Source organism: Passer domesticus, chromosome 6 (genome assembly GCF_036417665.1).
Source record: "Passer domesticus isolate bPasDom1 chromosome 6, bPasDom1.hap1, whole genome shotgun sequence".
In the NCBI taxonomy this organism is placed as follows: domain Eukaryota; kingdom Metazoa; phylum Chordata; class Aves; order Passeriformes; family Passeridae; genus Passer; species Passer domesticus.
In genome coordinates, this window is record NC_087479.1 from 1841388 (window position 1) to 1869100 (window position 27713).

General features: G+C 43.0%; 1 protein-coding gene across 1 annotated transcript in view; it reads right to left on the minus strand.

The window, feature by feature from the left end:
• Positions 1-1729: 1729 nt before the first annotated feature.
• Positions 1730-27713, minus strand: part of SOS2 (SOS Ras/Rho guanine nucleotide exchange factor 2) — a 47313-nt gene continuing 21329 nt past the window's right edge. Inside the window, exons 7-23 of the mRNA XM_064422790.1 lie at positions 26080-26190; positions 24838-24936; positions 20805-20932; positions 19071-19726; positions 17651-17732; positions 16562-16684; positions 14114-14217; positions 12574-12793; positions 10019-10138; positions 9602-9764; positions 9027-9144; positions 8771-8943; positions 8393-8509; positions 5862-6123; positions 5069-5110; positions 4096-4205; positions 1730-3482 (exon numbers count right to left, since the gene is read on the minus strand). Coding sequence (XP_064278860.1) covers positions 2973-3482; positions 4096-4205; positions 5069-5110; positions 5862-6123; positions 8393-8509; positions 8771-8943; positions 9027-9144; positions 9602-9764; positions 10019-10138; positions 12574-12793; positions 14114-14217; positions 16562-16684; positions 17651-17732; positions 19071-19726; positions 20805-20932; positions 24838-24936; positions 26080-26190 — 3138 coding nt within the window. The 3' untranslated portion in view covers positions 1730-2972. The remainder of the gene's footprint in view (positions 3483-4095; positions 4206-5068; positions 5111-5861; positions 6124-8392; positions 8510-8770; positions 8944-9026; positions 9145-9601; positions 9765-10018; positions 10139-12573; positions 12794-14113; positions 14218-16561; positions 16685-17650; positions 17733-19070; positions 19727-20804; positions 20933-24837; positions 24937-26079; positions 26191-27713) is intronic.

Here is a 27713-nt window from a genome sequence, read left to right on the forward strand (position 1 = left end):
GGAAATGGCGGGCGGGCCGTGAGGGCACGGCGCTGGGCGGCGGGAGAGGCTGTGATCGGTGGGCACGGAGGCTTTTCCAGCCGGAATGGTTCCAGCATTTCAGCAGCCCTGTCCAGCCGGAATGGTTCCAGGATTCCGGCAGCCCTGTCCAGCCGGAATGGTTCCAGGATTCCGGCAGCCGCGGCCATGAGGGAGCGCGGAGCCCTCAGGAGCCGCTCCCTCGTCCCTCCTGACCCGCTCCAGCCGGAGCCCTCCTGAAGGTTCTGTTACAAACCGCCCTCACGCAACTTGAAAAAGGTCTTACAAGCCTACAAAAAAGGTCTTAATAAGCTTACAAAAAAGTTTTAATAGACCTACAAAAGTCTTAGTAAGTCTACAAAAAAGGTCTTAATAAACGTACAAAAAGGCTTTGATAAACTTAAAAAAGGTCTTAATAAATGTACAAAACCTCTTAGTAAACCTACAAAAAGGTTAATAAACCTATGAAAAAAGTCTTCATAAACCTATGAAAAAGGTCTTCATAAACCTGTGAAAAAGGTCTTCATAAACCTACCAAAAAGGACTGAGCTTACAAAAAGGTCTTAACAAACCTACGAAAAGGTTTTAGTAAACTCACAAAAAAGGTTTTAATCAAGCAATTGAATATGAGTTGATTCTGCGTTGACATCTTGAAATGCGAACGTTTTAGATTTCTTTCTTGGATATGTGGAATAAAGTTTTTTACTACTTTATTTCTCCATTTCTTTTAGAGCAATGGGAGGCCTCTTGGTGGTCGGCAGATTCCCCTTTGGAAGGAGTTTTCTGAGGGAATTGCCTTTTCCCACATGAACCAACTTCAAACCCAAATGTCACATTTTTCCACGCCAGCAGTTTTTTTTTGTTGTTCTTTTTACCTACCCCTCTAATTATGAAGTAACTGAAATGTTATTTATTGCTCTCTTGAACCATGCTGGTGGGAATCTCACTGCCTTTGACCACTTTCCATGGCCATATTATGATATATTTTACTGTGGAATATTCAAAATGGTTCTGGCATAAGTACTTGTACAGGAAGGCATAAAGCTGACATCTGTATATTCTAAAATGTGGGAGAGATTTTTTTCCTCTTCATCAACACACAAAGTCTGAAAAAATATTATTCCTTGTTTAGCAATAGCTGCTGGTGGGGACTTCAAAAGAGTTAATGCAAAGAATCTAAGAAAGAATTCCACTTTTCCAAGTCATCCTCCATTTCCTACCTGCACTCCCAGTCCGTGCATCTCAAATTTGGGACTTTTTGTACCTTATTTTAGCAAAATGAAGCAGCTCTCCTATAAAAAGTGTGAATGGATTCCAACCCTCTCTTCTTCCTTAAGGAAGGAGCATGGAGGGGACAGGCAGTAAAAAAAGTGTTCAGGAGACAGATGGAAAAATACATCTTCCCAGGAAAAAATGGGGGTTTCTTGTTATGATCCTGTACAGGGCCAGGAGTTGGACTCCTGATAGATCCGTTCCAAGACAAGGTATTTCTAATTAATATCCCTCTTCAGTCATATCTCCTTTCCAAAAAGGAGAATTTTCCAAATGGAATGCCCAAGACAATGGGAGCAGCTTAGGCAGCCTGATGAGAGGCTGGAGTGTGATTTGGAAGCCTGGGATGAGACAAAGCATGGAAAATTGGGCCATTTTGTACTGTCAAAAATGCAATTCCCAACCTTGTCCTTGCAAGGAACACGCACTGCTCAAGCTCTTAAAAATTAAGACTGGGGTGATTTATTAATCTTGTTAAGAACTCTGATACAAAGCACAGTAAAAGGCCACAAACCAGTAAATAAAATGTGGCTTGTGAAGGCCACTTTATAAATGCTGCTACAGAACTACCAGTAAAACAGACTCACTCTCACACCAGTTCAAACACGGGCGTTCGACTGGCAAAGAAAAGTTCCATTCACTTATCAGTTTAAAAAGTTTAATAAAGCTTTAAGTGTTTGCTGGTTTAAATGCTACCAATTTCCAAAGTGGATCCACGAGTTAAGTGTAGCTCTAGAGGAAGTTATTAGGTCTGGAAGGCAGGACTGTCCCCAGGCCAGAGGAAACGCTGCTGGCCGGATCCAATCCCAGGAGTAGCAGACTGTGTTATAGGCCTCCAAGTCAACTTCAATTTATACATGTCATTAGCATATCTGTAAATATACAATATAAACAATTGTACAGGCGCATAGCTTTGTTCTCCACAACAGCAGACAAACTCTTTAGCTTAAGACACCTTCGCCTACCAAAACAAAAAAGGCACATCTGAACAGGATGCACGTGAAGTACTCGGGATCCTCCCCGATATCCCAGACGGGTACTCCTTCATCCTTTCTCCAAAGAACCAAGACCAAAGGAATATTTTGGTATTTAGATTTCAACCTATTTTTTTCTTTGTCTTCAGCAGCAAATCAATGGCAATTAAGACATGGCATGAGAATATTCCAGAACAGGAGCTGTCACTCAGGAACCTCAAGGCAAGTGGTCAGAGGTTTCAAATCTGTGACGCTCTGTATCCTCATGTTGTTTGATCATCCCATTGCTGGGTTTCCTTAATTAAAAGAAAAGGCCACTAGTGCTCAAATTTAAAAAAAAAATTTCCACAGACGCACCTTTTTTTGGCTCAGTGCAATTAAATGATGTCAGTTTAAATTCACTTAGTGTAGTTTACAGTGCAAAAGGTCTATTTTGTGTCCTGGCAGAACGGTCGGCACTGAGGATGTGAACCAAGGCAATGCTGCTGCTCACCTGAGGGTAATGCTGTCCAACCACACAGGCTGGAATGTGTGTAGTCTGAATTTTTTTCCAATTTAAACCTTTTTTTTTTTTTTGATCAGCAGCACTTTAAGAGCATAATTTGTGAAAATACTAAAATACACTGCCTTTTTTTTTCGAATAAATTAAAAAAAAAAAGAGGAACTTTACAAACAGTATTCCAGTGTCAATGACTACTATGGCTAAGGTCATTGAGGAGTTTCTGCATTTTCTAGCAAAGACAGTCTGTGCAAAGGAGGGTGGGAGAGCTCCCTTTTGTAAGTCTTTGGCGGCAGTTTTGGTAGCTGGGGGCTGGAGTTGTGCCGGGGCGGCACGGGGGGCACGGGCGGCTGTGCCAGGTTGTTGTGGCTGGCGCTGAGGACGCAGCAGCGGCGCAGCACCCGCGGGGAAGGGGTGCTGGGAGGGGTGCCCGGGGAGCTGGGGCCCGAGCCCGCCTCCCGCAGCCGCTCGGGCTCCCGGGGGAAGCGGCCCAGCGGCGGCGGCTGCAGGCTCAGCGGGCAGTTGATGAAGTGCTCGGGCGGCCGCAGCGGCACCGGCGGCGGCGTGTCGGGGACGGGGTCCCGCGGGGGAGGAGGAGGAGGGCTGTGCAGGGGCTGCTCCAGGGGAGCGCTGTAAGCAGGAACGCGGGGCTGGATCTTTGGAGGCGGCGGCTGCCGAGGTGGGATGGCTGGAGGATCGTCATCCGCCTTGGAATTTCCCTGCGGGGTCGAGGAGAAAAGGGAGGTGTGAGAAATGGAGAGCACGGAATCCCAGAACGGTTTGGGTGGGAAGGGAACTTAAATCCCATCCCATTCCTCCTCCTGCCATGGGCAGGGACACCTCCCACTGTCCCAGGCTGCTCCAAGCCCTGTCCAGCCTGGCCTTGGACACTTCCAGTGGCAGCCAGTTTCTCCAGACACGCTGTGCCAAGGCTCCCCACCCTCCCAGCCAGGAATTCCCAAAATCCCATCTAAACCTACTCTCCTTCAGTTTAAAGCCATTTCCCCTGTCAAAATGTTTGGATAAAGAGCAGTCTGCATTCAGATGAGGAATTCTGACCTCTGCTAGTGGTGCTGTCAGAAGCACAGCAGCTGTACCCTTGATGGGAATGTGAACATTTTGTTCCTGAAATTCCTAGCAGGGTTTGGACACTGGGAATCCAAAACTTAAAAACAGAAAGCTGGAGCTCTGCATCTCAAAGTCTTTCAGACTGACAGAGCCCTTTTTGGATCAATGGCTGAACCTGACAATCTTCAAGGTCTTTTCCAAGTGAAATTATTCTAGATATTCCCCAATTTATCACCAAAGTTTTTCAATCCAGGACAGCAATACCTTAGCATTGGAAGCATCCTGATCCATCTTTTTTCGTGGAGGAAGTGGAGGAGGGTTCTGAGGCTCATCACTCAGTTTAGGGAAGCTCCCCCAAGAGCTGAAGAAAGTCTCTGGAGAGGGAAAAGCAGATCTTTTACTCCTTGTGCAATATCTGAGGAACATATTTTGGAATATCAAGCCAAACTCAAAGCAACTCAAGTAAGGTCTTTGTGCTCCACAGCAACATGAACCAGTAACTGCAGCAGCACAAAATCCTTTAATTCACTGCTTCAATCAGATCTTGGCCTCACAAAGTGTTCTCCTCTGTCCAGTATCAAAAAAAGGCATCAGCAGTCAGCAGGCAATGTGAGAGACAGGAAAATAAATCCAGGGAACTTCAAGTGAGTTCTTACAGAGGGAGGGAAAAAATCCTCAAATTAAGACACAACACAACCCCTGACTTGTACTGGTGATTTCTGTCACACCTTTGCTTTTCCTCTTAGGAGTGCACTGAGCTCTGTGTCTACATCAGGCCTGTGCTCTCCAGCTGGAAATTAAATTAATCATATTTTAAAAAATGTATGTGGAATAAATAAAAATAACAGCTGAAAACACAGGTGAATGCAGGATATCCCTCACAGGTGTGGCACAAAATGTGTCTCTTCCTTCCCAGTAACAGAGCAGTTATTTTCACCATGTGGAATTAGGAAATTATCAAGTTGCTTTATTTGTAGCTTTAGTTAGACAAAACAATCATCAAGGACATTCAAAATAGAAGGAAAATCATGTGAGAGCCTGGAGATAAAAACCCAACCCAAACGAAACCAGCAGTTTAAGTTTCAGGCTTTATATTCTTTACTGGACATCTGATCTAAAAGGAACCCTTCTGAATGCAGCCCACATTCTCATCCCAGATCTCAGATTTTAATCCCCACCGAGCTCTCCTGAACCCAGGGAAGGCAGAGTTAAAATTTAACAGAGTTCCAACACTCACTCGACTGAGGCAAGTTCACAGGAGCGAAGATGCTGTTGTTACCTGGGAAATAAAAAAAATCCATTAAACCATTTCCAGACAGAAGCACTGCACTGCAGCACCTAACAAATGCTGAAATAACCTGAGAGATCAGAAAAAAACCAAGTTTACCTACTGCAAACGTGAATGAGAATTTCCTGTGTAAGACCTTCCTGAACCGGAGAATTTAACTCACTCTGGGAATTAAATACTGTAGCCATGATATTTTATGAAAAATCCTTTCCTAGGATTTTTCCTGTCCTGAGGAGCTGAGAGCCTCAGGAAAGCAATGTAAACAATAACTGTGTGCTGCTGTGGAATGCCACAGGTGCATCTTCCATTGGTCCAAGTGGATTGTTTTCAATTAGTGACCAATCACAGCCAATTGTGCCAAGGCTGTGAGCAGTCACAGGATTTTGTTGTGCATTCTATTCTATTCTATTCTATTCTATTCTATTCTATTCTATTCTATTCTATTCTATTCTATTCTATTCTATTCTATTCTTGGTCTTTGTAGCCTTCTGATCTTTCTTCTCTCTCTGTTCTTTTAGTAGAGTTTTAATGTAGTATTTTAATATAAAATATAACATAATAAATCAGCCTTCTGAGCAAATGGAGTCAAGCCTCGTGTCCCCACACTTGGAGCATCCACCGCAACAAATTACTTCACGTTTTGCAATTGATTTTTTAAAATCCTGGCACACACCCCCAGCACACGTGGGAAGCCTGAGGGACAGCACCAACCATTACTAGCCCACAGTAAGTTCTTCCTTACCGTAGGAGCTGTTGAGGTCGATGTCCAAGAAGACGCTGAACTCCGAGGAGGCCGACACGGGCGGCGTGGAGGGCGTGTTGGGGGAGGTGGGCGCCGAGGCCGCCGCCTCCTGCTCAGCCTCGGTGATCCTGCTGAAGCTGATCTTGCTGGGCTCCTTCTCCAGGGGCAGCGGGTGGCTCCTCAGCGTGCCCGACGTGGAGCCGTGCCTGCCCGTGTTGGGCCGAATCCCGGGGGATTTCAGGGGATACGTTGTTTTCCTGGGCTGGAGACAGGGCAGCTGTTAGCACTGCAAGGTTCCACACTGCAACCTTCCCAACAATGCAACGTTCCATACTGCAACATGGTCCCAGCACTGCAACGTTCCCAACACTGCAACATTCCCAACACTGCAGTGTTCCACACTGCAACGTTCCCAACAATGCAACGTTCCATACTGCGACATGGTCCCAACACTGCAACGTTCCATATTGCAACATGGTCCCAACACTGCCACATTCCCAACACTGCAACGTTCCCAACAACACAACATTCCATAATGCAACATGGTCCCAACACCACAACATTCCCAACACTGCAGTGTTCCACACTGCAACATTCCCAACAATGCAACGTTCCATACTGCAACATCGTCCCAACACTGCAACGTTCCCAACACTGCAGCATTCTACACTGCAGCATTCCCAACAATGCAACGTTCCCAACACTGCAGCATTCTACACTGCAGCATTCCCAACAATGCAACGTTCCCCACTGCAACCAACGTTCCCAACAATGCAACATTCCATAATGCAACATGGTCCCAACACTGCAGCATTCCACACTGCAATTCTATCAAAACGGCAACATTCTCAACTCTGCAGTATTCCCAACACTGCAACATTCCCAACACTGCAAGGGTTCCAGGCACTGCATATTCCCAACACTGCAATGTTCCACACTTTTTTTTTTGATCTGCAGCATTCCCAAACACTGCTGCCTTTCCCCACTGCAGCATTCCCAACACTGCTGCCATTCCCCACTGCAGCATTCCCAACACTGCTGCCATTCCCCACTGCAGCATTCCCAACACTGCTGCCATTCCCCACTGCAGCATTGCCAAGGCTCTGTGGGGTATTTTTGAAGTATTTCTCAAGGAGCAGCACGGGGGTACACCTGATGGGAGGTGCAGTGTTATTTACACAGCAGGAGTTTGCTGGCAAGTTGTGGATGCAGCTGAAGAAATCTTTTTTTTCCCCACAAGCATGAGGAATGAAGAGTCCAGGTTCTGCTGCCAACCAGGACAAAACACTGAGAAAATCAGCCTTGGGAAATAGAAATTGACTTCAAGAGCCCCTCAGAGCTGCAGCAGAGCCCCAGAGCAACACCACAGAAACAGCAAAAGCACAGAGGGTCACCGGCCCTGCACACATCCAGGACCAGGGACACACTTGGAAACACGTTGTCCCTGCCCTCCAGTCTGTCCAGGACAAAATTCCTGCACCAGGTCACCGTGTGGACAAACCCAGCCTGGTTAGGCCTGGGTGGAATCCAGCACAGATCAAAGCTCAGCCTTGCACAGTGAATTATGTCCCCATCTTTCAGTGGTGTCCAGCACATCACTGCACCCACAACTGGATTTTCCTGAAATTCCAGTAAGGTTCTCTCTTGGGAAATCATGAGCTGTAAAGAATTCCTGCCCAGCTGACTGGACTCCTATTTTTAGATGAGATTTTAATAAAAATACCGTCAAAAGCATTTTTGCAACAGCAATTTCTGGTGTTTTCTTGCCACATTTGTAACATCATCTTACTCATTCCTCTAAAAAGAGATGGCAAAAATGATTTATAACTCTCCCAAAAAATTAGACATGCCTCCAGTTCCTCAGGCAATTACAACATATACATAAAAGTGCTCTAAATTGTGATTTTCATGCTTAAAAAAGAACCCTGAGCTCCAGGAGCTGGGTTTTTTAAACCCAAAATTGCTACTCCTTTAAATGGAACTGTATTTTCTTCAGCAAAAAGGGTTGCACCTGGTAAGGTCTGCAATTTTTGCAATAATATCAAATATTCAGAAAAAACAAAAATAGAAATTATCTTAAAGAAAACTTATAATATTATGTATAAAAGTAATATTTTAATTAGTATTAATATAAGCCTTCTTGGTATTGTGAAATGAAAAATATTACTCCACATTTTATCATATGACTGTATGATAAATACAAATTTAACAGCAATATTTCAAGTTTTGGGTGGAAAAAGTGAGTTTTAAAATCAGACGAAGGTAATATATATTTTAGTAGTGACAAACATCAGGAGGAGAACTATTTTTAGATCAAGTTTAGTTGCAAATCAGCTCAGGATAAGAAATTCTGGAGAAAATGTATCTGGCTTATTGAGGTAATCGTGTGTTATTTTCATAGGGGTCAGTGAATTGTAGCTATTTAATTTTAATTAAATATTAAATTTAATTAAATATTGCAGGAATTGGACTCGATGATCCCTGTGGTTCCCTTCCAACTCTGATCCCATGAAATGTCAGGAAAAACTCACGAATCGAGGTGGTTGCTTGCAGTTCCGAGGTTCAATTTCCAAGGACTTGTTGAACAGATAATCTGTAAACTCTTTTTCTGGTATCTTCCCCATGGGATTGAGATTTTCAAAGAATTTCTGAATGAAACAAGTGGCAAGAATATTTTAAAAATAAGCACACAGAGAAAATTTTAATTAAACACTCTTAATTCAGTGATTCAAAATGTCATTTTTCACCACTTTTGGCTGCTCCTTTGTGTGGTTCTTTGTTGTCTACCACCCACTGCTCCCCCCTCGTTTGATAATCACTATTCATGCAAAATTAGGTCCAGTGTTAGAAGATTATTTGGCATTTTTCCCCCTCCCCAATCCCCAGAGAGATATTTCATGGCTGCTTACCCGGATTTCTGGCTCAACCCGTAAGCAGTAGGGCTGGTTTTGATACTGCTGAATTTCTCCTGTAATTTCAGCCACTTTTCTCCTCTTACTGAAGTTAATTAATTCTTTCCCTTGTCTTTTAAGGAAGTCAGGATTCCCTTCTTCTGTCTTCAAGATATTTGTTAGGTATATTCCTGATTAAAAAAAAAATCAGTTTTAAACCTGCAACAAACTCAACTTCACAGTGACACCACACAAAAAATTTGATGTCACTTACCAAAAAAAGGCACACAGGGAGGGTTGATTGACTTGAGCTTAGCTAAATACTTCTTAAAATGATCTTGGCTTAATTCTACTGCTTCATCCAAAACTCTTTTTTTCCTTTCCTGGAGTGCCTGAATTGTCAAAATAAAAATAAAAAATAGGGATGGAAATGCTCTCAACAGCATGCTTAGCAAAGGCAAGGCAATTCCCTGGCTCTCTGAGCAAAATTTGGGAATTGAAATGAAGGTTTCAAAGAAGCTCTTGTGGCAATGGTTTGCTTTGGATTACAGACCCCAAAAATTCAGTCATGTGGATCCCGAATAAAAGATTCCAGATTACTGAAAAGAGATTGCTACTTTAACTTTAAAGTTTAAAAATGTGGTTTAATAAAAATTAAACATTTGATTTTAACTTCAAGGCCTTGGGCTGCCTTTCAGAGCCATACAAAATTCAAATTATTTATTCACATTCTTCTTTTTCTGTTTTACTTCAGGAAGGCTTTGCTGCCAACAATGGATTTCACTCCAGAACCTGTGGGACCCAGCTCTGGATTCTGATTTCATTTCATTTTCCATGCCCTAAACTCACCTCAAATGTGTGATCCAGCCTGTAGACAGAGACAGAGTTCACAGCACTGACAATCTCCAGAACACCATTGAAATTGTTGAGGTCTTGGAAAACCTGCAGGATTTCTATGATCCTGCTCAGCACAGCCACTCGCTCCTCAAAGTTCTCTGTTTCCACGATGCACCTGATAAAAGATGGCATTTGAGAAACACTGAGAAATAAAACCTGACACTTTCTGACTTATTAAATCAAATTTTTCCATGAAAACCCATCCAGCATGCAGATTTTGGCTCTCTCTCCAGAATCTCAAGTATGTATTTATGCAATCACATCTTACACATGCTCGAGTTGGAAAGTCAAGGAGGATTTGCAGAAATAAACCAGCAAACCCCGAGCACATCCAGGTCAAAGTGGCTAATGGCACTGCACTGCACTCACTTCTCAAACCACAGGGTGAGATTTGTCGTGTGACGAATCATTTTCAAGAGATTTGGGGAGTTAATTTCCTTGTCTTCCTTCGTCCACACGCTGCCCACGAGCTCAGAAGGCTGCACAGCCCTGGCAATGACAAACAGGAGGCAAAATGCTCAGTACCAATAAAAACTGTAATTTCTGTCTTTCAATTAAAAGATTATTTCTCCTATTAATCACGACCTGATTTTTCACAAATCCAATCCCACCTCATCTACTACAAACAACAACTTTTTCAGTGCTTGAGTACAGAAGGAAATACATTTGTATCTTAACTGAAATTGGATAATTTTGAAGAAACATGTTCAGGTAAGGAAATTACAAAGGAGTGAAATTTTCTGAAAGGCCAAGAAAACAATTTCAAAAGAGTTAAAAACTGAAAACAGAAAGGTGAAGCACTTGCAGCAAGTGGTTGATTTCAACACAAAACCTCCTGTCACTGAAGCAGGAATGGGATTTTATAATTTGAATTTCGTAAGACTCCTGAATTATCCCCCCTGCATTTCTGTTGTCACAACTCTGATATGGCCATAAAAACTTTTTTTTTCACTCCTTTGCATATTTTAACATAGAGCACACAGCAAAGAAACCCCTTCCTGTAAATTCTGGGAGTCACAGGGCATTTTTGACTGATGGTGTGAATGAGGAGCATTTTTTTGGGTGAAATAATGACAAAAAAGGTGTGAGAGTGCTGGAACCCTGGATGCTGAGAATTTTAGACTTTCTGTGTTGAAAGACACTGACCCCCAAACAAACACAACATTTAACCTGAAGCTGTAGAGAAAGCTCCCAAAATTATACAATAGCACTAAGATTATGAGTGCAGAGTTTAAATAGAAGTGTGTAATATCACACAGCAGAAAATTTGAAGTTTTAAAAGATAAAAATACATATAAGCAAGATAGAAGTTTTAAAGTGGTAGTTAATTCTTCTCCTTCATGAGTTTAAGTAGTATTGTATAATTAGAAAAATTCATGTTTCAATACAAAAATAATTAGCTATTAAGTTAAAAGTAAAAATAATTTAAGTGTCGTTTCTTAATTAAACAGTTTACCCTTAAAAAACCTTGTAGAAAGAGCTAAACAAAGCTAGTGTGTAAATTATTAGTGAAGTACTATAAAACTCAAGACTTGTAACACCATAATATAAATAAAATAATAAACACTTAAGCCCAAACACCAAAAATACCATCTCAATCACTTTTAATCCCAACCCTAACACACAAAAAAAAGAAAAAATAACAAAAAAAAAGAAAATGTGTCTTAGGTTGGAAAAGGGGGTGTGTATTCCATTCCTATCTGATGGGGCAGTTCTCTCTGTCCATGGGGACAAAAAAAAAAAGCTTTTTCTTTATCTCTCCCACAGCCAATCCTCCCTCCAGGAGATCTCTGCTGTCCATGGCCACTGAGTGTCCCTGCAGGGCTGATCCAATTCCAGCATCCCATGGGGAGATGCTCCGCCCAGGGCAGGAGCCAAGCATTCCTACCTGGATACAATCTGAGCCTGGAGCAGCACAGCAGCCTCTGCCCCCTGCATTCCCACAGGAGCAGCTTTCTGCTGCCCTGCATTCCCACAGGAGCAGCTTTCTCCTGCCCTGCATTCCCACAGGAGCAGCTTTCTCCTGCCCTGCATTCCCACAGGAGCAGCTTTCTCCTGCCCTGCATTCCCACAGGAGCAGCTTTCTCCTGCCCTGCATTCCCAGAGGAACACCAGGCCCATCTCCAGCAGCCCTGGAGCTGCAGAGGAAAACTCCCCCCTTGTGCAGGATCCCTGCTCCAGCAGAAGCACAGCTGGCACTGCAGGAGGGCTGAGCCCCCATGGGATGGGGCTGTGCCACCACCCTGACACACAGGGGACAGGGCCTGCTCTGACTCTGGCAGTGGCTTGTTTTGTATTACTGCATTTTTTTTAGTTTTATTTCCTTCCCTAGTAAAAAACTGTTATTCCTACTCCCATATCTTTGCCTGAGAGCCCCTTAATTTCAAAATTACAACAGTTTGGAGGGAGGGTGTGGCATTCAGATTCTCTGAAAAATCCCTTTGCCCAGGATTTCTCTCCTGGGAAGCTGAGAAGCCTCAGAGAAAAAGGAAAACAATTCTTATCTCATTTGCTTCTCCTGTGTTGTGCTCACATGTGGAATGTGGTTGGAGATTGTTTACCCACAGGTGATTGTTTCAGTGGATTGTGCTGAGTTGTTTTCACTCATTGGCCAGTTAGGGCCAAGCTGTGTCGAGACTCTGGAGAGAGTCACGAGTTTTCATTATTATCTTTTTAGCATTGTCTAAGTATCCTTTCTGTATTATTTGGTATAGTTTAGTATAGTATTCTTTAATATAATATAATAAAATAATAAATTAGCCTTCTGAGAACATGGAGTCACATTCACCATTCCTCCCTTCACCGGGGCACCCCGCAAACACAACGTTTTACATTTTCCCTTTCAGGGGACGCTCCTCCCTTCCTGAGCAGCCCCCTGAGTTTCCCAACCCAGCCAGGAGCCAAGCAGAGTGGGGTGGGCGTGCCTGTAGAGGTCGGACTCGAGCAGGGTGAGCTGCCGGGCGATCTCGATGGGGTGCAGCGTCATCAGCTCCAGCGCCTCGCCGTGCCCCACGCGCCACAGGTGCCACTCCAGGGGCGGCGGGGGGCTCTCGAAGGTGATGTTGTGGCTGACCCCGTCTGCCTGCGCCTTCTTCCTCTTGATGATTTTAGCAATGGACTCCACCCACTTCTTCATGGATTTTCCTGCAGAAGAGAAATCATTTAAAAAAAGCCCCCCATACACAAGTTTTTTAATGCTGCTGTAAGTGCGGTTTTAAACTGACAGAGGGTTACAAGTCCAAGAGAGGGGAAAAGTGCATTGATCTTGCTACAAGTGTTGCTTTTTAATAAATTCATGTTCTTTCATAAATGTTGATGTTATAGAGCAATCTCTGGGGAGGGAATATTCTGAGTTTGTAAATAAATATATTTGGGAACCGGAGCTCAGGCTGGAGGGATTTGGACAAGGGATGGAGGGACAGGACAGGGGGAAATGGATTCAAACTGCTAGAGGGCAGGGTTAGGTGGGATACTGGGAATTGGGATTCCTGGCTGGGAGAGTGGGGAGGCCATGGCACAGGGTGCCCAGAGAAGCTGTGGATCCTTGGCAGTGCCCAAGGCCAGGCTGGACAGGGTTTGGAGCACCCTGGGACATTGGGAGGTGTCCCTGCCATGGCAGGGGTGGAACTGGATGGGCTTTAAGCTCCCTTCAACCCAAACCATTTTGGGAACCTCTGATTTTAAAGAACTTTTGATAATTTAGTGAAATCAACTCCCCAAAAATTTGAATGTACACTCAGAATTCTGCATTTCTGCATGTAAATGAATCAGCTTTGTATTTCTCTATTTTTTCCTTATGGGTTTTTGCACCTGTATCAGCTGACAAATAAACACATGTGAAACCAGTTCTATTCAACCACATCCTCTGACAGTTTAGGTGTGGAAAAAGTGATCCCATGTCCAGGGTCTTTTAATTGTCTCAGAATTATGTTGCCCAATGTAAGACCTGGCACTCTGAAAATGAAAACCTGGAATTGCCAGGATAAGGATTAAACATGCCAACACTGCTGCCCTCCACAGAGGCTGCCAAAAAGATCTAGCTCATAAAGAAGAGATACCAAATGGGCCCAATATCCTCTTCTAAAAGATTAATGATTTTCAGTTGGAACTTTATACAAACAGGAAAAATTAGAATGGAAAAACTCAGTAACCTAAAGAGAAGGAATTCTCTGTGGAGAAGGGGAAGGTGACAGCCTGAATTACAGAGTCAGGCAAGGATGACCACCCTGTCCAGAAGGAAATATATTTGAAGTGTTATTATCCTAATGCTTGAAATCATTTTTAGGAGCTGCTTAGGCTGCAGGCCAAAGCTTCCTCATGTAAAGGGGAGCCTCATAAACAGCTCAATTAACGGCATTAAAATTACTCATGTGTGTACAGGGATTCTCAGGCCTAAAATCCACCAGGATCAGACTGGGAAGTTGTACAAAACATGGAAAGGGAGCAGAACCCCCCTTACTGCACCTCTGACACTGGAAATGAAGGTCTCCAGCCTCTCCAGCAGCTCCAGATCCCTCTCAAAATCATAAAAATGGTGCTCGACCCAGTGCCGGAAAACATTCAATATTCTGAGGAAAGAGGAAAAAATATTAAGTTTCTTTTAAAGAACTTACATGGCTTATCCCATAAAAATGAACCACAATCCCACAAAACTCAAGTTCCAGATTCATGTAGTTGGTGACTCTCAAAAAACACATGGACAAAGGAGCAGAGCAAAGACTGAGCTTGGCAGGGGTTTAAACCCAAATTTATAGGTTTTAAAGAATAGTTTTAGCATAAATATAGCTTGGTGCTGTTTTCAAATCTAATATAAAAAAATGCTAATATTGAGATGGTTTCAGAAGAGGAAGAAACTTAGTAAAATCAGATAAAATTGGTATTTCTAATTTTCCTTGCAATTTCTTTTTTTTCTTGGTGTGGTATGAAAAAGCTAATTAGGATCTCCCACTCGTTAAGAAGCAAATTTGTCATTCTTTCTTTCCTACACAGCAATTTCAGCTTCTAAGTTGTTGTTATTGCCCTGCTTATACAATTTTTAATGACCCAAAAGGCCTGATTAGATCCAGTACATCCTTTAAGGATAACACTAAACTTCCTCTTGATTTTTCTCTACTTTTTCTTAGACAAATCACTAATAAATCAATCTCTAAAAGTGAACTCCAGCTGCTTTTCAGCCTTCTGCACTCGGGATAAATCAGAATAAAAAACTGGTTTGTCTCTTCTTCAGGTAGACAAGCTGAGCTCACACCTTCAACACTTTGATTTATCCAGGTGCAATTTATCAGCCCTACACTGAGGACAAATGAAGGACACATGGAAAATTCCTGAACTCTCCTCTTCCCAGTGTGCAAGGTAAAAAATAAGGTTTATCCCATAAAAGAATTGCTGCCCAAACAGATCATTCAGGCTGGAAATCAATGTCACATTCCAAGAGGCAAAGTTTTAATCCAAGTTTCATGTAACAGGATCTTATCTAATCCATCTCTGCCCTTGAGATCCCGTGGTGAAAACTCTGGGAAAGCCAGAGAGTGTTTGGATCTGCTGACTGCACTTCCAGCTGAGCTCCTCCTCGTTCCCATCCCCTCACATTTGTGTCCAAGCCCTTTCCCTGCCTGGGCACTGCATTTTCTACAGGATGGAGAGTGCAGGGAAGCAGGGAAGGAAGGGACAAACACCTTCCATTCTCCACCTTCTTCCCAAGCTGCAGTCTCTGAAGCAGAGGTCAATGCTGTTAACAACACTGGAATGCACAAAGTGCTGAGTTTATCCACCAACAGCTCACAGTCACTCATCTGCAGCTGTAAAACAGCTTCAAGCTACTGGAAATACACAGCAAGGATCAGAAACAGCTCCCAGAAAGCAGCAAAACCAGGGAAAGCACGAGCTGAGAGGCAGCTCTCCCAGGAACTGATAACTGTGGAGACTTCTGGTGCTGCTGAACCCCCAGGAGCTGATAAAGTGGGAACACCAAGGGCCTGATAAGCTGCCCAAGGCCAGCAGCATGCAGGGGAATCAAGGTTACACTGAGGTTGTGTGCCTTGGATCACGTTCAAGAAGGTGGTGGCAGCTCTGTGTCGAGGAAAACTACAGAGTTACCCAGAGAATTATCTTTTTAATCTTTTATATATATATATATATATATATGTGCACATGGGTGTCTGATAAAAATGGGACCCCTGAGTGACTTTCTGAACACCTTGGATGTACTGGCATGTCAGTGTGTCCCTTTGAGTCAACTGCTGTTGCTCCAACAGAAATGTGTGGTAGCAGAGTAACTGAGGGTTCTCTGTGTGTGTAATTAATAGTAATAATTACTATTAGTAAAATTAATGTGCTGTTAATAGGAACATCTTGATGTTACTCATCAGTGTAATGACTGAAAGTTGCTCAAGCAAACACTGCTTGTGATCTGTGTCTCCTCCTGTCTCGATCCCCAATCAGGGCAACAATTACTCTCATTCATGCTAGAAACGCTTAATTGTTCCCCAAATTAGCTTGGTCAGCAAGACCTTGAAGATTCCCTGCAGCCCACTGCAATGTGCAGCACAGACAAGAGTCTCCCTGTCTGTGAGCAAACCCATCCACGGGGCTGGGAAAGGGAGTGAAACACCAGCAGGGCTGGAAAACTGGGAACAGAGGAATTATCTTCCCAGGGCCTGGGAACAAGGAATGCTTTGAGAGCGTGGCCAGCCCCGCTCTGAGCTCCACATCCCTCAGCCACAGGCGCCGTGGGTGGGGATCCCAGCTGGGCCAGCTCCAGCTCCGGCAGTCGCTGGGATCATCAGGACACCATTTGGGATATTATGCTGGCAGCCGTGGCTCGAGTCTGCAGCAGGGATTGGAGCGTGCAGGAGCTGTGGCAGCAGGGCAGCCCAGGCTGGCAGTGCCAGGGCAGGGCTGGGGCACACCCACCTGAGCTGCACGGGCTGCACGTATTCCTTGCGGAAGCGCTTCAGGTCGGCGCCGATGGGCTGCTCGCCCTTCTCCATGGCCTGCCTGTCTGCCTCCGTGGGCTCGGGCTCAGGGATCTCAAACCTGGGGGAAACACCACACAGGGATGGGAACAGGGCAGGACACAACCCCTCCGTGCACAAGGCGCAGTTCAGAGAAATGTTATTTACAGAAATTCAGAGTGGGGAGAAGCAGGCGCTTCTCTGCCGTCCGGTTTGCCCGGAATTCCCTCCTCCCCAGCTCCACACCCTGCTAATTCTCTGATTCTCTGCTCATCACACCATGTCTAGACTGGGATAGAAGGTTTTTAAGGACCTGCTGGCATGATTAAGGGAAGATTAGATGAGAGCTTAAGAGCAGCTTTACCACGCTGCATTAAAATGCTGTTTACCTTAATTCTGTGCCTTCAAACAAACTGCCTGGAACATTTCTGTCCTTATTTCCATCGTGCTCTCTCATGAGCAAATTCAGCAGTTCACAAATCACCACCCACAGCCCAGGCACACCAGGTGCTCCAGCTCCTACCTCATTCAGGTAACTCATTTAAACTGGGAAAAGGAAGCTTGCACTGAAAACCTGGATCGTTGTTTTAAAGTTCCTGGTTTATAAACTTCACTAGAACACTGAAATTTGACACTGGGATCCTGAGAAGGAAAGGAGCACTTGGAATCTCTGATTTTTGTGGGTCCCTTCCAACTTGGGATGTTCTATGATTACAAATATACAAAACTCATCAGAAACTGGGGTGACAGGACAAGGGGAAAGGCTTCAAACTGACAGAGAGGAGGCTTAGATGGGCTTTGAGGAAGAAATTCCTGGCTGTGAGGGTGGGGAGGCCCTGGAATAGAATTCTCAGAGAAACTGTGACTGTTCCAACCCTGGAAGAATCCAAGGCCAGGTTGGGAAGGGCTTGGAGCAGCCTGGGATAGTGCAAGTGTCCCTGCTCATGGCACTGGATGGGTTTTAAGGTCCTTTCTCAAACCATTCCGGGATTTTATTCTGTGATTCCAAACCTTTTCCATGCCTTCAGAAAGGGGGATCACTGCTCACCTTTCTATCAGCAGACTCAGCAGCTCCTGGGGCTTGCAAAAGGAGCGGTAGGTGGTCAGGAAAGTCCGGACAAAATTGGGATCTGTAAGGATTGAGTAAGAAAATGACAGCAGTGGGTTTTACCCAGTTGCAAAAGATCAGAAATAAAATACAAAGAAAAAGTTTAATGTGCAGAAAAGACACTGAGGTTGTAAGGCAAGCATCTGTATTTGAAAAACACCAGAAATGACAGGGCTTGGGAAATTTTCACTCAGTTATTCAGTGCATTTCCCTGAAAAACAGTGAACTGCACATCCAGTATTCTTTTAAAACCTCTGTCTCAGCCTCCCCTGAGGAATGACCCTCTCTGATCAGCTATTGGGGAAATTTAACAAAAATTGCATGTCAGTCCCAACAGCACCAGCTTCCCCTTGCACCCCAAAACTGAGACCCAGCGTTTTCCTCGGCATCAGCACTTCATGGAACTCCTTCCAGCTTTCACTTCTGTGCCTTCCAGACACTGAAAGGCTGAAAAATGCTGATGGTGATTGGCATCACTTCAACCCAGATACTTCACAGAGTGGTGGACTGAATGTAATAAATATAAAAAATACGGTATATATAATAAATATAATCTTCAACCCAGATACTTCACAAAGTGGAGGACTGAATGTAATAAATATAAAAAATACAGCAAAATAAAAAATTAAAAAAATATATAACCTTCAACCCAGATATTTCACAAAGTAGTGGGCTGAATGTAATAAATATAAAAAATACAGTAAATATAATAACCTCCAACACAGATACTTCACAGAGTGGCGGGCCGAATGTAATAAATATAAAAAATACAGCTAAATAAAAAATAAAATAAATTTTAAAATTAAAATAAATATAATAAATATAACCTTCAACTCAGATACTTCACAGAGTGGTAGGCTGAATACAATAAATATTAAAAATACAGTAAATATACTAAATATAACCTTGAACCAAGAAACTTCACAAAGTGGTGGACTGAATATAATAAATATAAAAAATACAGCTAAATTAAAAAAAATAAAATAAAGAAAATAAATATAATAAATATAACCTTCAACTCATATACTTCACAGAGTGGCAGGCTGAATGTAATAAATATAAAAAATACAGCAAAAAAAAAAAAAAAAAAAAACCAAAAAAAACCTTCAACACTTTTCTTCCTTCACAGAGCCTCAGCTGTAACAGCTCCATTGCTTTGACCATGATGAAACATGGAAACGTATTTTCGTGGTTTTTTTAGGGGATGAAAGGTTTGCATACCCAGAATTTTCTTACAGCTTTGCCTGCAAAGCCAGCTGATTTAATGACGTATTTTTACTCTCTGCAGATGTTATTTTACATTTCATTACAAGCAGAAAAAACCCTAAAGATAAAAGGATTAAAACAAAGCTCGGGATACCTGCATACATATGGTAGGTCAGCCTCTCGATGAGCTTCACCACCGTGCCCCCTTTGATGATGGGAATCCCATTCCTGCTCTGCAAGTTGTCCTCAAAAACGATGTTCTCCTCGGAGTCCTCCACCACGAAGCGGTAGGCGCTGGGGCTGGGCAGCCTCAGGGGCTGCTCGTTCTCCTCCTGCAGCAGCACCGAGTCCAGCATCCTGTCCAGGGTGCTGCGGTACTGCAGCGAGATCAGCGCCGCCATCCACGTGCTCTTCTCCTCGGCCGACCTGGCGGCGAACAGGACGCTGCTGTCGTCCTTGGACACCAGCTCGAAGGCGTGCTTGTACTCTGCAGTGTCCTCCTTGTCCACCACCTGCATCTTCCTCATGACGATCTTCTCCTTGAGCCTGTACTCGGCGCTGCTGTAGCCGGGCAGCCGCGACTGCCCGTGGTTGGTTTTGCAGCTGATGAGCAAACCGTCGAAGAGGAAGATGTGGCGCTCGTGCTTGGCCCCGATTTTGGTCAGCCCTCCTTCCATGATGAACTCGTTGCAGCACTGCCCGATGTCTTTGCCCTCCCAGCCGTCGATGTTTTTCTGGATTTCGTTCATTTTCTTGATGGCCAAGTGTTTGCTTCTGATCTGCCGGTGATAGAAGCGACACACCGGCTCCCTGCAAGGAGGGACAGAAAAGGTCACAATGGGCAGCTTCCAGATTTGCCATGCCAAAAGACTAAAATAATCAACTGAATTAATTGCTTAAATAATGATTTTTTTTCCCTCAAAATGCCCTAATCAAGTTCCAAATAAGCCACATGCACTGCTTTGGCTGGGCAGGAGTAGAATATTGTCCTGGGTTGTAAGATGTGCTTTAGGGGTGTGTGTTCTATTTCCCATCTGTTAGAAGAAGAACAGTTATCCTCTGTTCATGGGGCAGTTTTCTTTGTCTCTCCCACAGCCAATCCTCCCTCCAGGAGATCTCTGCTCTCCATGGCCACTGAGTGTCCCTGCAGGGCTGATCCAATTCCAGCATCCCATGGGGAGATGCTCCGCCCAGGGCAGGAGCCAAGCATTCCTACCTGGATACAATCTGAGCCTGGAACAGCACAGCAGCCTCTGCCCCCTGCATTCCCACAGGAGCAGCTTTCTCCTGCCCTGCATTCCCACAGGAGCAGCTTTCTCCTGCCCTGCATTCCCACAGGAGCAGCTTTCTCCTGCCCTGCATTCCCACAGGAACACCAGGCCCATCTCCAGCAGCCCTGGAGCTGCAGAGGAAAACTCCCCCCTTGTGCAGGATCCCTGCTCCAGCAGAAGCACAGCTGGCACTGCAGGAGGGCTGAGCCCCCATGGGATGGGACTGTGCCACCACCCTGACACACAGGGGTCAGGGCCTGCTCTGACTCTGGCAGTGTTGTTTTGTATTACTGCATTTTTTATTTTATTTTCTTCCCTAGTAAAAAACTGTTATTCCTATTCCCACATCTTTCTCTGAAAACCCCTTAATTTCAAAATTATAATATTTAATAGAGAAGGAGTTCACATTTTCCAGTTCAGGAGAGACTCCTACCTTCCTTAACACACACCTGTCTTTTCAAACTAAGACAAATATTCACATTATTCTTACACGTGGGTAAGATTTTGAGCTGCTGCTCCATCTACAAAGAAAACTGGCAAGAAGACATGCCTTGAAAAGGAAATACAGAGATTTTCTAGCAGGAGAAGGGGAGTGCTCTCCCTCCCTGGCAGCTTACCCAGGCCGGCGCCGCGGGGAGTGCTTGCTGTAAATGCGCTCCATGCTGCACTGCAGGTTCAGCAGGGCAGTGATGGCCTGCTTCAGGCACTCCCTGTCCTCTTCATCCTCACTGCATTCCTGCAATTGCTGGCACACAACAAACATTGATTTCCTTTCAGATCTGCCTCATTTCTAGCAGGGTAAGAAGACTGAAAGATCTTCTCACGTGGTGTTATCAGCAGCACTCGGTGAAATTTTGGTGATTTCAAGTCTGACTTTTTATCGAGCTCTAACCAAAAGTAGATGTGCATGAAATTAAATATATTTGTCAGAGGTTCAGGAAAAATCACTGGATATTCACCAAGTTTAGAAACCTCTACCCTTTAATTTACCCATCCTTTGTCCTTTAGTGCTAATTGTCAGGTGTTATTTTGCCTGTTGTCTCATCAACAATCTCCTTTTTCAAACTGGTTTGATTCAAGAGTTTCAAGGTTTGAAATAGCCAAGGATTCAGAGCTGGTTTATGGAACTCTGTCTGGCTTACTTCCAGAAGTCCACCTCAACAATTCAAACTTAAGACAAGAAGGAGCAAGATTCTCTTTGCTTCTTCTCATCCTGAATTCTGCCACCTTCTGCAAACTCAAGAATTTTGCACAGAGCAAACAGTAAAAGAAAGTCTGAAATTCAAGATTTGCTACTACAGGAAAATGTAAAGACAGTGAGAACAAATGTATTGTCTTTGTAAAAAGGCTAAATCCATCTCCAGCACTCAGCAGAAACTTCCTGAATTAGGGTATTCCACAGATTTTTATATAATCTCTATCCACCTGGTAGCAACATGCTTTGAGCAAAACCTAAAAGTTCCTCTTTTTGGTTCTTTGAGATGGTACCTAAAAAATCTGAAAAAATAAAAGATTTTTCTTTTTAACCTTTTTCACATCCAAGATCATCTGAACTGCCCAGGGCAGGGGCTGGAATGTGATGGGTTTTAAGGTCCCTTCCAACACAAACCAGTCTGGGATTCTGTGAATTTTTTAAAGGAAAATTCAAGACCATAAATTGGTGGGCAAAATCATGACAACTCGCCATGCAGTTTGGGATAAACTGTGTTTCACCTCCAGACTTGTACAGAAGTTTTTCTTACACTCACTGGCATGGCAGAATCCTTCTTTTCCTTTCCCCACTACATTCCCTCAGCTGGGATACCTCAGTTTATTTTGAAACTAACTGAAGAACAGGATTTGACACATTGGTCCACTCCCATGCTGTTTAAATTACTGAATTTTTAATTTGCCATGCCCAACAACCTCCATATTAAAGAAAGGAAGAGTTTTGTGGCTCAACATTTCTGGGAAGTTGAGGAAGGCACAGGGAAAGGAAAAATCAGTTGTCTACCTCTAGAAATTCTATTTTTCCTTGCTGCCAGCCATGGAAATGCAAAGAACATGGAAATGGTGTGAAATGCAGAATCATGAAGGTGAGAGATAATTTCAGCTGAGGGATAATTTCAGATGTTGCTGGATGAATCATGAGCAGCAGCCAGGGATAATCCTGTGCCTGTGGGAAGGAAGGATTCCACCCAGGACCTTGAGCCCTTTGCTCAGCAAGAGGAGGCTCTGATGCAGACCCTGAAGGGTTTTCAACCAAAAAGGAAAAGTTCTACAGCTTGAAAGAATTTTCAGGCTTCTCACACTTTAATTTTATTCATTTCAGTTTAGCTGTTTTGCAAAAAAAGCAAATATTTAGGGCTGTGTTTGTGTAAATCATTATTTTATCCACCTCCCAATTCAGAAGGGGTTTTTGGTAACTTTCTCAAGCAGTAAAAGTCTCAATCTGAGCTTTTCTCCCTGCTGAAACTGTGAAAATGTGAGTGTTTTGTTGTTTTTTGCTTTCATTTTGGTTTTCTTCAGCCATAATCCTTGGAGGCAAATGCAATGGTAATAGAGAAGTTTTTAATGTTATGTATTAATACCAGTTCTATTATTATTATTATTATATTGTACATATTATATTATATAATTATATAAATAACAGTTTTTAATGTTATATATTGTATTAATATAAAATATGTTATGTAATTAATATAACATGTAATAATAATGTAATGCAACAGTGTATTATTGTAATAATATATTGGAATTGTTGAATAAAGACATTTTTATCCCCAAAACCTCTCTGTTTTCTAAAAATCCCTGCTGTAAATTCAGGATTTTTTCAAAGTACAATATAAAATGCAAATTAGAAACCTGTAACTAATGGGACCACAACAAAACACTCTGGACTGACCATTTCTCCAGGGTGGTATTTCAGATTTCTGTTCTGTGCTCACAAGGCTGTGAGACAGCCAAGTATCAGATTCTACTCAGAAATCTCATACACTGTGGATAAAGGTCAAATTTAAATGTTTTCACTGTTAAAATTACCATCTTCCATGCTGTATGATCCTTTAAAATAAATAAAAACACAACAAAATGATTTTGCCAGGCTTCATTTATCAAAAACAGGAGAAAAACTCTGCTCTTTAGGGCACCTGTGGTAATGTTTCCCTAAAAAGGGGAAAACCACAATATATTTTACACTTGTAAAACCAGCTCCAGGCTCAGAATCCCCCAGAGCTGTGGTAGCACGTGATTTAATCCTTAAATTTCATCCTTAAATTTCATCCTGATGCACTTTTCCAGCTCTGAGACACAACGGGGCATTAATTAGCCTGACCTTCAGCACCAGGCAGGTCCCTGCCCAATTCTGGCTTTTCAACCCGGAAGATTTTCCCAATTTCCACAGAATTATCCCATGCAGGTGATGATCATGGAGAGGGAAGTTCCATTATTTTGAAACAGACTCTTCTGATGAAGAAATTTTCCCTGATATCCAATTTAAACCTCCTCTGGCAGAGCTTGACTCTCCTGTCCCCCACCCTCCTGTCGGGAAGTTGTAAAAAAATTTTAATTGTTTGGGTTTTATAAAGTTTCTTTGAGCAGTTTTCTAAACTGACTATCACTAGAAATGCCTAATAGTTGAAAATGTACTGAAATCACACATGTTTAAGTGTATTGGAAGGTGTCTCTGTCCATGGCAGAGGAACCAGATGATTTTTAAGGTCCCTTCCAACCCAAACCATTCTGCAATTTCAACTTTTCTGCAAAATGTTGGCAATCCATTCATTGGGGATAGGTAAAAAAAATTATCCCTTGTTTTTACTTATTTAAATCAGGATATGCAAAAAATCACAGCAGACATGAGGAAAACAAGAGTGAAATTAAGCAGAAATAAAAAAAAGGAGCTTGTGTTAAATATTGATTACAGACCTGGTATTAACACAACTCCTAGAAATATTTAGGCTGGATTATAGATAAATTCTATTTTTCTCCTTCATACAAGTAAATCCCTTAAAACACAAAGGAAATCCCTGTACTGACCTGCACAGCATCAGGTTTTACACTGAGAACCTCCAAGAGTAATTTCTGTGCTATTTCCAAATGTCAGCTGTAGCCACAGGGTGTTTTACCCATTTAATTGAAGTTCATCCCTGTTAGTTAATAATTCATCTACCCTTAAAGCATTACAAACCTTCCCCACACAATGGGGCAAACAGAACCTTTTTTACATTATCCTCAGCTAATTCCAGCTAGGACTCAGGACGAGTGGTTGAATATTAAGATTGGATTATTCTGAAATAATAAACTGAGCTGCAGCTGGAGTGTGAGCTGAGACTGAGAATTCAGACTGAATCCTGCTTAGCTTCTGAATGGACAAAAAATTCAGAACTCACAGAAAGAAGAAATTAGATTTGTGCATTGAATTTTTAACTATATTAGAACTCAGGTTCAATAAGGATTTGTTTAATAAAATGTAGTTTAAATGTTCATAAAAGAGCAACAGATGCTTTTTAAGATTTTTAATATGTTTTTACTTTTCAGAAACCAAGTAACAGTGTCAAATAATTTTAATTTTCAGAGGTAGTAAGTAAAATGTAACCAGTTATTTAAAAGCTCAGATTCTCTACATTAATAATCATTTTCAGTCAGAAATGAGAGTGTGGCTCCATTTACCTGCAGCAACTCAAAGTAGTGCAAGCAGTGATAGACTGGGATCAGCATGAGGCGAGGCAGGACATACTGGACAGCCTCCTTAAATCCTTCAGCTGTGGACTGGAAAGGAAGAAAACAGGATTATTGACACTGAAATATTCAGAACATTCACTGTGCTCCCATCATGTCCAACATCCCACAGAAACATGGAGGCCTCATTCTGTTGTATTGCACTAAACAGTTTATTCAGTTGTTGTTTTGCACTGGGTGATTAGAGATTCTCATTGGGTACTGAAGAAATCAGTATCACCCTCAGAAACTGAGAATCACAGGTTTATCACTTAAAAAATGAGAAATATTTTCCATTCCCAGGAGTTACTAAGGCAGTAATTCAGGGTGTAAGATGAGATTTTTCCAACCAGTGGTGAAATTCCTGCCACCATCCATCTGAGGAGAAACTGAATTACCTCAGGGACAGAAAGGAGGCCAGATTCACCACCTGACTGAAATATCAACTTAATCTGGAATAAAAGAATTCAATTCCAGCTTTGAGCTTTAAATTTTGGAGGGCAGGAGGCCAAGAGCCTTCCTTAAGGAATACTGAAGAGTGAGATGATCCAGCTCAGCAAGGAGCTGCAGAGGAAACACCCCCTGAAGGAAGGGCTCAGAGGGATCAGAGATGTCCCAGTACCACTAAACTGGGCTTAACTGGGAGCACCAGAGCTCCATCACCTGCTCAGCAGCTTCTCTAAGGGCATTTCTGAACACCAAGCCAGCCTGAAAAGCATTTTTAATTAATAAATCTGCTACAAAGGCAGAAAGAAGTAATAAACAAATGAAAGAATCACAGATTATCCTGCTGGCCAGCAGTGATTAAGGAATTACTGCAGAATTATTCCAGAAGAAGAAGCAGTCACAGCCTCAGGGCTGAAGGAGGCCTTGGATATGCACAGGAGAAAATGGAAATATGGTGTTTGTGTGCCTGTGCTTGGCTTTAAAAGGTAAAATCAAAGTGGCAGTGTGAGAATTCATCCTCTGTTCTCATTCAGGACGTGAGGAGGAAAAAACCTGCAGAACACCCATGGATGGGTGAGAGCTGTGCCCTGTTCTTACAGCAAGAGGCAAAGTCAAAATATCCCACTCTGAAGGAAGGGAAGGTTCTTGAGGACTTCTTCCTTAGTTGGAAGCAAAGAATTACTGACAGAATTCCAACCTTTGAAATGTGAGAATTAAAGCCACTCAGTATTTCTCATTTGCACTCACCTGGAAGTGGAGAGCCACAGCAGGTTTGGCCATTAAGTTGTTAAAATGCTCATGAAATTGTGGAGAGAGAATATCCTGGGACAAGGTTTCATATGGATCAAAGGCTTGCTCCTAAATAAAAACAGAATTAAGCAGAAGTGAAGGATCCAAGCTATTTCTGTGCCAGCTGCTACAATAATTTCCTTTAATAAACTGATGGAACTTCTCAAGAAAATATTGATTTTACAAAATAAATACTGAGTAAACCACAATCTTATTTCACTTCCAGCTTTTAAATGCTCATAATTTTCTTGGAACTCCTCAACCTCCCCATCTTTATGGACAACACAAACTTTGTTGTACTGAAGCAGTGGGAACCAAGAGAAGTTTTTGCTTTTCACACCATTTCACATGGAATGGCAATTTTACCTCCCCTCTCTCCATAAAGATGGACAATGTGGAAACTTGGGACACTTTTCCAGGGAAAATATCTAATCTGGAACAAAGCAACCAGTCCCAGGGGAAAGTCTTCAAGTGCCACCAAGGGTTTGGATGCAAAAATTATGGTTTTGTTTGGAGTGTGACTCCAGAGGATCAGCTACAGCAGGATGGGAGGGAAACCTGGGGGCACAGGGATCCCACAGGAATCATTTCTGATTGCAGGAATCCCACAGGAATCATTCCTGGCTGTACAGGAATCCCACAGGAATAATTCCTGGCTGTGCAGGAATCCCACAGGAATCATTTCTGATTGCAGGAATCATTCCTGGTTGTACAGGGATCATTTCTGGTTGCACAGGAATAATTTCTGATTGCACAGGAATCATTCCTGGCTGTACAGGAATCATTCCTGGCTGTACAGGAATCATTCCTGGCTGTACAGGAATCATTCCTGGCTGTACAGGAATCATTCCTGGCTGTACAGGAATCATTCCTGGCTGTACAGGAATCATTCCTGGCTGTACAGGAATCATTCCTGGCTGTACAGGAATCATTCCTGGCTGTAAAGGGATCCCACAGGAATCATTTCTGGTTGTAGAAAGCCCTGCAGGAATAATTTCTGGTTGCAGGGATCATTTCTGATTGCAGGGATCATTTCTGGTGGCAGGAATCCCTGCAGGAATAATTTCTGGTTGCAGGGATCATTTCTGGTTGCAGGGATCATTTCTGGCTGCAGGAATCCCTGCAGGGATAATTTCTGGTTGCAGGGATCATTTCTGGCTCCCAGCTGGGCTGTGCCAGGACATGTCAGGCTGATCCCAGTCCCTGCAGGGACTGATTCACTCCTGAGTCACTGCTGGGCTCAGCACATCCCTCTTTTCACCCCAGTGCTTGCCAGGCTGCTGGACTTGGGAATGCCAACCTCACAAAAGACTTGTTTGAACACTGGTGAAGTCTCAAGTCACAGTGGAATCCACAGTGCAAACCCACTGCAGGAACCAGGCCAGTATTTCCTGACTCTGTGCTGTCTTCTGGAATTATTTTATATTTTTACTGCATTTACAAGTGCTTTTAGTTTCTTCCACTTAGACTTCAATCAGTGTTTCTATGTTTTGGGTTTGTTTTATGAACATGAGATTAAAATGAACTGCATTAGGGATCTTCCCAAAGAGATTAATTATTTAAAAAGGGTTTTCTGCTTGCAATGCTGCAAA